Source organism: Varroa jacobsoni, unplaced genomic scaffold (genome assembly GCF_002532875.2).
Source record: "Varroa jacobsoni isolate VJ856 unplaced genomic scaffold, vjacob_1.0 scaffold_1278, whole genome shotgun sequence".
In the NCBI taxonomy this organism is placed as follows: Eukaryota; Metazoa; Arthropoda; class Arachnida; order Mesostigmata; family Varroidae; genus Varroa; species Varroa jacobsoni.
Genome location: NW_019214180.1, coordinates 121,144 through 131,173, shown reverse-complemented (window position 1 = coordinate 131,173; position 10,030 = coordinate 121,144). Strand labels below are relative to the sequence as shown.

At 39.8% G+C, this 10,030-nt stretch overlaps 1 protein-coding gene across 1 annotated transcript; it reads left to right on the top strand.

Moving 5' to 3' along the window:
• The first annotated feature begins 5,548 nt into the window (after positions 1 to 5,548).
• LOC111268358 (uncharacterized) lies at positions 5,549 to 7,279 on the top strand. The gene is made up of 2 exons (XM_022847319.2): positions 5,549 to 6,080; positions 6,535 to 7,279. Exons 1-2 carry the CDS (start codon positions 5,988 to 5,990, stop codon positions 7,009 to 7,011), a joined length of 570 nt encoding a protein of 189 aa, XP_022703054.1. The 5' UTR covers positions 5,549 to 5,987; the 3' UTR covers positions 7,012 to 7,279.
• Positions 7,280 to 10,030: the final 2,751 nt, after the last annotated feature.

The window sequence follows — 10,030 nt, the reverse complement described above, 5'->3', positions numbered from 1 at the left end:
GGTGATCCATCTTATTTACATTCAATACTATGCGATACTTACCATATCACTAAAGTAAATGGCCTATTTTGTAACAATTTGATTTTCCTTTACACATCGTTCATGGTGTTTTCACCTTTCGTGTCACCCAAAAAAATCTAGCAAACATTTAACACGCATTTGGCCACAGTCCGATGCGGGCAGTGAGATCAGAAGCATCAGGAAAACTGCGACAACTGGATCCAATAAGCAAGAAGCCGTTGTTGATCGTTGCCCTTAATTAAACATCCCGTTAAAAACAACGTTCCTTTGTTAAGCATCCTCGAAAAATATCGATGGTTACAGCTTCGGTGAACGTTTGGTGACAAAACCACTAGATAAAGATGACCGATTGTTTGACCTGCTATTATCGGACCTTAACCTATCTTCAACTATAAGAACAAATGAGGCCCATATACAGAACTGCATAATGATTGGTCACGCCAAACGCTGCTCCGTATCTCGAGCATCAGCAACGGCGGCCATATTTGACAGCTTAACGAATCAACAGAATGCTTGGTCGTGTACCAGTATCACAATAACAACAATAGAAGCGGAAGCCGGCGGAAAGTCTTGTCAACTATGACGATTTTGACTGTCTTTCAATTGCTTTATATTATCCTGCGCACAAAGTTTTCCAGCATAGTCTGTCTGTATATATTTACTGTGATGAGCTTTCGGAGAACGAGAGAAAGGCAATGGGCCTAAAAAATTAAATATTTCGAGCTTCACATCTCGTCCTTAGGCTAGTGGACATTGGCCTTTTCACATTTCGTCTAGAAAGCGATCCGCAAGTTTTGGATTAAAGGTAACAGTAATTTTTTCACTTCTAAGATAGAAAGTTCGAGGGGACCCTTCATTACAAGCTTATTTACTCATTGTACTTCCAATTTAAGTGCGTATCCCCTGAAAACCATAAAAGGACCGGCACGGATAGTACGTTGAGCCTGCCTTGCTGAAAACTATAGATTTCTTCAGTTATCTTCGCAGCCGATCGGAAAAAGCGTGTCACAATCTCAACCCAAACAAATGCTTGCTACATACAACGCCATATTATCTGAATTTCGAACGTTGATAAAGATGACCATTTTCAGCTTTGCTTTGCAAAACTTATGTTCTATGTGAGGATACATCGTTCAAGTAAGTGATATCAAACTGTAACTTTTGGTTTACGATTGTTCTAGAAATGTAGTTCCTTCGAACTTAGGCAAAGACTGCCGAAAACAGTGCAATGTCTAGTAATAAAATAAGCATTCTCAATTATACACTTAATTCAAGGATTTGTGGAAGATTAAACGACTTAGGCAACAGTCTACGTATCACGAACGGGACGGTCCTCTGAAGATTGTTCTTATCGAGTAAATATTAGTCGGCCACTTAAAAAAAATATGATAGTTTAAAGAGTTGGCTGATTTAAAGATATTGTTGTACAATTTCATATTCCAGCTGACCAAAAACAAGTAATTGTCACTAACTCAGGATGACTTTCAGTAGTGAAAACACGAATTTATTCTGTTTCTCTTAGCTTGAACTTTTTAGTGAATTTTTCCCATTAACCCAAACTTAATTATCAATATATATATAAAACTGTAAAAATACACTAGACATAGGCAAACATTGGCTTGATATTATGGATAGATGCGATAGAATTTAAAGATAAGATAGAGCACCTAGAGCTAAGTGAAATTTCAATAGAAACTCGTTATTATTTTATTTTTAAAGGCGCCAATACTGGCCAGGCCCATTAAAACATGCATCCTGTTTGTAGTCAATATGCGTTATCCAAAGAAACTAAGGCCTAAGAATGGTTCAGCTCCTTCGGTTCTGGAAATTTCTGTGAAAGGTCCTCCTCGCAGTAATCAGCGAATTACGGAAAAGATTGATGAACTTCTTGCGAAAGTTCAAGGAAGGCTGACAAACGAGTAGCCACGGTATCACTAAGGGGCTAAACATCCACCAACAGACAATTCTCAACGAGTTGGATAAAAGTTGGCTACAAAAAAGCTCGATGTCTGGGTGCCACACGAGTCGACGCGAAAGAATTGCGTCGATCGTAATTTCGAAACTCTACAGAAACATGACGAGTCGTCATTTCTAAAACGGTCAATGACGGATGATGACAAGTGGGTCACACACAAAAATAATGTGCAGGTAAAAAATATAGAAAAAAGAAGACATTCGACAATTTGCAGCAAATTCAAGCTAATACCAAAAAGGAGATGGTGCTATATGATCGGGGCGATTGGCAGAGAATCGCGCGTTATGAGCTCCTGCTGCCTGACAAAACGATTGATTCGACAAAACGAAACGATAAACAACTAACAGGATCACAATGAGACGTTATCTAAAACAGAGTGGAACCAGTGCACAGAGAAGGGCGTCGTCCTTCACCACGACAACCCCAAGCTACAAATACCTCAGACTACCCCGCAAATATTGCGGCAATTCAAATTGGGCATTCTAATGCGTTCGCCATACAGCTCAAACGTTGAGCACCATGAGACTATCATCTATTTTGGTCCTGCAGAACTATTTTAACGGTGTTAATTTAGTTTCAAAGGAGAGATGCGAGTTTTTATCAGATTTTTCACCTAGAAGGCCGAGAAGCTCCACGGTGGTGGTATTGTAATATTACTAGGAAAATGTCCGAACATAACCAATAAAAATTGGGCTTATTTAGTTCAAAAATATTAGCTGGAAAGCAAAAAATAATTGTCTCCGTTTCAATCTGAAAACTGCCCTTGCTTTTAGCACAACCCAAAATCTTACGGAGATTTTCAGGAAGTCTTTTAAAAAATTCAACGACAATTTGTTATGCTCGCAACTCCTTATCCATCATTCCTTATTTTTAAACGAACAAACTTTTTATAACGCTTTGAAAATCGATTAAAGCAAGAAAGCATTATTTATAAAATGTCGTTTATAATGCATAAAATATAACGACCGCGTCTATTGACCAATATACAAAATTGCTTATGAATATTTAATGAAATTTCCAGACCTACACTTTTACTCAAATATCAGCTTCAGACTTTTTGATTTTTTTTTACATGTAAAGAGGGTGCAGCGATTAATTGAATACAGTTTTCAAATAAAGCTTAGGACCGGGGTTGCTTCTCTGAGTTCCTTGAAGGGGTTCGTTTTCTACAACGAGCCTTCCTTAGCGTCCTTACCCGGTGCAATGAAGACGAAGCTTTTCATTAATAAGCACAACCGTATAAAATAAAATTTGGCCCGTAAAAATTTGACACAGCTCATCTATAGTTGATTCTTTTTTTGGCTGCAAGATCTCCTGTCTCCTGAAATATCATTATACTAGATATGATTTAAAGCATACCGTGGTGGCCTTCTATGCGTCTTCAAGTAAGGTTAATTCATCATTGTTTTAGTACGTCGTCGTGCTTCAGCTGTAGGTCCTCTGTTACAAAAAAGCACACGTATATTTTGCAACTGTTGGTGGCTTCTGTAAACCTAACGCAAACGTCCTGATTTCTCAGACTCTAAATTATGATTAATTTATTTTTTTTTCTCTGTTCTACTCAAGCTAGACATTCTAAATACGATTTTTTCATTTGTTGCATTTCGCCCACCTGTTCATCTTTACAGTCAGATAGCATTATGCCCTACAGCGATGACTTGATATTTAAAAAATAACCAATCAAATATAATCCTACTTTGACCCATATGGCATCCCTGGGTTAGCAAGAAGAACAAGCTAATTGAGTTATCTTCAATTACCTACCTATGCCGGATTTGCACGAGAAAGGTATCAGTATACAGTAAAAGTACTCTTCTGAAAAAAAATACTTTTATCAAGCGTAATGGACTGAAACAGTTTCAGGTCACAGTAATTCTGTTGTACTGCTATACTGAACCCCGTAGAGTACCTCTGAGATTGCATTTAGTGATATGGATATCTTAAACCAAACAGGAAGAGACGTTTCTGGTACTTTCTTGGCAATGCGATGGTAGGGTTTTGTCAATTGTTTTAATAGGTGCACGAAATATTACTGATCGTCTGTATGCTATATGGTGATAGAGGTAAAACCGCTATTTACTAAGTGGAAAAGTTTAGATAAAACACAAAACCCTATCAATAATTAAAAGTATTTCTTTCGACAGTTTTTAATCATCTGCGCTATTAACAACTTGAACATTGGACGACCATATTAAGTTTAAACTACAATTTAACTTATAAAAGATAATAGACGAGGTACGCGATCGATTATACGTGAGTCACACGGGTAGTGTTTCTGTATCTGTTTCTCTAGACAATGACTTCTGCATTTAGGAAAAATTTGGCCATTTTGTTTGCTTTCTGTAACTCACAAAGAGATAAGGTACTTGACATAAATCTAGCATTTGTTACAATGACCCGTTGCTATGGCGCCCACTACCAGGACTTCTGATCCGACAAGTCGTATATATCTTACTTCAAATCAAGGTACAGAGAAAGTGCATATCAGCAGGATGCTTTCTTAGGCTAGTAGTTTAGTGAAGGGCCTTTCTTTTGAGGACTGCCTTAACGATTAAATGGTAGTAGAATACTGTTCGATCAAAAATAACCAAACAGAGTAATGCAAAGGCCAGCATGTTACAACTCTAATCTAGTGACTCATTTTTTTTCTACAAAGATATCTATGGCTTTTATTGAATTTTTAAAATCAAATCAAACTGCAATTTGTTCAAGGGTCTCATCTTTAAGGCGTCTTAGCTCTCTCGTTCCTATTACATACATACCGTTATATCTTCTTGCGTTAACGCAAAATTCAAACGGGTTTCGTTTCAAAATAAGGCTCAATCGTATGCTGACCTTTAAAAATACGTCATTAATAAAAAACATTTACTCTCAATTGAGTTGAAGGGATTGTAGCTACTAAGTCATTTGAATGAAACGACTTGATAGTATTTTGAGATCGTGCCTGAATAATAATTCTATACAAAATTATTAGATAAGTCTTTAACAAAAAGCAAAACATATTCGTTCAATTAAAAAGTATGCCACTTGATTTAAGCAATTAGTATAAGGAGTAGACACCCTTAGAAATGCTTCAAAAATCAAATGCAATTAAAAATTGTTTTTCCCCAGTACAAGTGTCCTGTTTATATGTAGATATGTACTTAATGCTAGAATACACAGTATAGGGTATTAACAAATCAGCGTCTATGCGTAATAATACCGCCTTTACAAAACAATCGATGTCCTATTACGGTTCCCTTTTCCAGCTGCATATCTCCTAATTGCGGCACTCAATAGCGTGTTCAGCCTTGAACTGCAGCGAAAAGACAACTCTCTACATGTTACGTAGATTCTATTCGTATTTAGTGGTCAGTGACGTTGTTATGGCTATGTTATGCAGACGACAGATGTAGCAGCGCCGTCTACCGGAGTCATCTGTTTGGCAGTACTTAGCCGTCTCGCTTAGTCGATCGGTCATTCAGCCTAGCGTTTTGCTGGGTGCGATCCATGGGGACACACGTAATTATCGCGGCCGTTGAGCTGCCGTCGCTACTACCAACCACCGTTGCTGAAGGTCGAGGGCGGGGAGTGCGGGTCGAATCAAACGAAAGTTTACGGCCGCCGGCATCACATTCGGCCGCGGCCGCCAACGACTAGTAAGCAGTGCTCGTGGCTGCGCGAAATCCACTGGTATTCGCTGGCCGTGGCCGTCGCTCGTCTGAACGAGTTGTTGTGTAGTTGGTACACACTGTATCTCTCCTCAGCGGCATTAAAGCCGTCGTGGTGGTAGTGGTGATCGTATAGCTGCTGCTTCTGTTGCTGCTGGTGCCGATGCTGTTGAGATCAATCATTAAAACTCTTCTTTTCTGACCTTGGAAGGCCGCGCAAACATGTTCCGACAAATCTCCGTCAGCCCATTCACGTTTGGGGTACACCTGGTATAAAAGGATCGCTGGGCTTCTGCAGACGCAGATCTTTCTGTTTTAGATCGTGTTCTAAAGGAACAATCATGAAAATCCTTATTGTCCTCGCTCTTGCGGTTGCAGCCAACGCCGGAGTCCTCCTCTCCTCGGGCCACTCTACCCAGCATCGCTCGGAGGATGTGAGTTAATAAGTAAAATTGCTTGAAGTTACACAGTAACTTACACAGTAACAGTGTAACAAGTTACTAGATACATAAAACACTTGTTAACGCATCTTTTTCAAGTAATAGTACATAGTACGTAAATATACAAAGTACAGTCAATATCATAAAAGCATATTAAAAGTATATGTAAGTTATTAAGTAGTGATTGTTAACTGTGAAAGTTTGCATCCAATTGTCATTGTAGCAGTTGTGTAAATGCGGTACGAACATATCAGTGCAAACGCAACTTCTCATACGGCCTAGTATGTATTAGCCATGATTTCTAAATACTGAAGTGAACCAAACAAACTTCAGTTATCGTAAAACATTTTGTGACCTTTAATATAATAAATAATAAATATATGATAATAATAAATGATTTAATATTAAATCATTTCTTCGTTCGTTTATATGTTTTGTTGTTTCATAGGGCCTTGGCAACTACGCTTTCAGCTACGACGAGAAGCACTCGACCGGCGGATCTTTTCGTCAAGAGACTGGCTCGCTTGGCGTAAAAGCCGGATCCTATGGACTCACCGATATCGACGGACGCGCTCGTACCGTGCACTACGTCGCTGATGGCGCTGGATTCCGTGCTAACATCGCCACCAACGAGCCCGGAACTGCTCTGTCGCTGCCTGCAGCAGCTACATACAACACTGCCCCTGCTCTTGCTGTAGCTGCCGCTCCCGTCGTGACCGCCCCCGCATATCCGGCTTCCGTGGCTCCCGCTACGTACGTTGCTCCCGTTACCGTAGCAAAGGCCACCTCGTATTCGACCGCAGTCCAGCACGGAGCTATTCACGCGGCTCCCGTAGCTGTGGCCGCCCCCGCCGTGGTCGACTATGCTGTCCCCGCTGCGATTGCAGCTTCCGCTGAGGCCAAGATTCCCGTTCCCGCAGTATAAGCAGCCGACGTGTTCACGCCATTGGGTACCATCGGTCACGGAGTCTATGGGTACGCATATAACCACGCTACCCGGGCCTTCTAAATTATTCCCTATTCCTGTAAAAGCTCGTCACACGAATAACAATATGTACCCTATGTCTCTGCCATTTGTATATATCCAAGCAGGTATATTTGGCATTGGCCATGACTACAGGGTCTAATTGAAGGCATTCATTAAAATTAATAAATGTTCACCTTTATATATAAACATCCATATGTAAACAAAAGACATTCCTTTTGTTGTTATGATTCCAAGCTGATATTTTTTTCTAATGAGGGGGTGGCGGTGAAATAGGATCGAGTCCGGCAGAGGCAATTTCTCACAGTTTGTGCACCGAGCAGCCTTAAAGACAACATTCATGTTGCCCATACACTTCATATATGTCGGCTACTGACTGAAGAAATTAACGTTTCGCTGAAGCGTTCAAGTTAAGATGAATCTAGAACTATTTATGGACAGAAGATAGTACCAGAAGTGTTGTCGTGTCAGAAGTGCTGCAGGGAAGTGTACCTTTTAGAATGAACGCCGCTGATCTGTTTCTAGTTTTTATTGTTTGAGCGTGCTGACCTAGCGCACTAGAAAAAAGCCTTCGTTGTAAAGCTGTCACGATAGCGCCTTCGAAACCTCTATTTTGGCTTCCCGGCCTGTGGGAGAACCTATCGATGGGCAAAACGATAAATTTTGTTTGCGATATTTTTCCACGGGACCTTTCCATACGGCCAGATCAGGTATCCCTGTCGCGTTGCGAGCGCATCGGTTTGTTGAGAAAACGGAATCGCGACTAGGTTAGAACAAGTCTGAAGCTTCGGCCATACAAAGGGGTCTATAAATAGTATCAGTAATGCCTACGAAATATTTTCACATCTGCATATAGTAGATTTCGTTTGCTCTAAGACCTAGATTCATTATTCCTTACGCGGTTCGCAATAGAAACTGATGTCCATTGTGTTGGAACGCTTGCTCACCGCCTGACGTTCCAATTCGGTACTTATTAACTCTGCATAATTTAGAAAAATCTCTGCTTTCCCATGCGAGTAGGATCAGCAAACAATTTTTTCAGCGAATAGACAACTCGTATGTCTATTTACTGACTGTAAATGGTAGTCTCTCGTATGCAAAGCTACAAATTAGGATGTTTAAGCAGCTTCGAAAAAAATATATAGTGGACATCTCAGTAACCCATCTATTTATAGATTATTCTTATTACTTAACTTGTACAGTTAAATTATTTCCAGAAGATTTAAATGCTTTTATATCATGCTAATGATGATATAAGCGAATGGATGCTAATTACTTAAAAATACCCAGGGTTGTCAAAATGTCTGTAGCTATAATAGAACTTTCTTTGTTTTGGTGTATCTGCCGTCAATTTAATTAGCGTTATATAGATAATAGCTGGCAGCGATGACGAACCTTATCTGTTCTGATTCGTTGGCATTTCATTGTGTATGTTAGTTCTATTAATCAATGCTCTCTATTAATAAATACTAAGGAGATACATGTGTAGGTACGCGTCGAAAAATTTCTATAAGGGTAAATGTGTAACGTTTCGACAAAATAAGGTGGGGCCGTGATGAATTCGAGTGGACCAACTGACAAAGCCATACTTGTATATGATGTAAATACTGGAGACGTAGCTCGTTTAGTTAGAGAATAGACCTCCAAAAGACTCCACCTCCGATTTTACCTTTTACCGAAATTCGTTTACATATAAATTGTGATTCTAGTATGTCTGGCCTTTTGGGCGATTATTGATATAGCTCTGGATATACCTATTTAATTCATATTGCAGAAAACTTCACTCATCGAACTTCTAGTTCAATGAGTGAATATACAGAAAATAAGCTATATAAATGCTTTACTAACGAATACGTCGGGTCGGGTCGGGTCCAGCCTTCGTTGCCAGACGCAATAACACGTTTTTTAAAAAATGCAAAAACTTAGTACTATAATTTGTTGCGCTATTAAGATTTAGTTGTATTTTCATATATTTGCTTAATTCATGGTTAGCGTCATTCAACACGATGCTGGAAGAGCACAACATTTTCCGAACAACTAACTAAAAAACTGCTTGTTAAACGGACGAAAGGACTACTACTTGACTTGGTTTACCTTTCGTACGATGTGTCGGCCTCAATTAAGTCTCAGTTGGCCTGTTCCTTTCTATGACGACGTGGGCGGTAATTTATCTGCAGAGTATGCCAAGCATAGACCACGGTCCTACGAGTGCCTGAAACGCAAAAATTTACAGATTTAAATGCTGTAAATGTCAAAGGAAAGCATTTGAGGCGACAAGTCTCCTAGAAGTATTCACTGTTACCATAAATACTATGAAGCTGAGCCGAAACCCAAGAAAAACTTGAGCAGATTTTTGCAAAAAATGCTATATCGTTGCAGTATTGTTGTCCACGAACGAGACAAACATTCTCTCATCATTCCCGAACTAAACATGCATTTAATTCTAGTATCTGTGGAACGGTAATTCAGTAAGAAATATATATTATTTAGTTGAGCTTATTCGAACCGAAAATAATTGAGGCTGTAACGCGCTCTGAGTTTGCGTGGGCTCTGGGATTGAGGGTGGGTTTGAAGCTTGATTAGTTACTTCCTGACCTATTTCCGGCAGAGGTTTCACGTGGCACGTATTTTTAAGTTGAATGACGGCGGGAATGCAAATTGTGTTTCGACGGAGATGAGGGGCAAGCGTGTACGGGATGAATACATTAGCGGGGCTTTAGACGTTGCCAGGTTAAGTATCTTTGGCGAAGTCAGCGACAGCCGATGGAGCGAGTAAACTCCACACGACTGCTTGAGGCTTAGCTAAAATTCTGTGCAAAAGAAACAAGTTTTATAACAACCTACTGACTGCCTCTTATAGCGACAGAACAAACCGGGCAGATATTAGGTATTTTTATTACTGGGTAACAATTCTATTTTTGTGCAAGCACATCAGGTACTTGGAGCCTATACTTAGTAC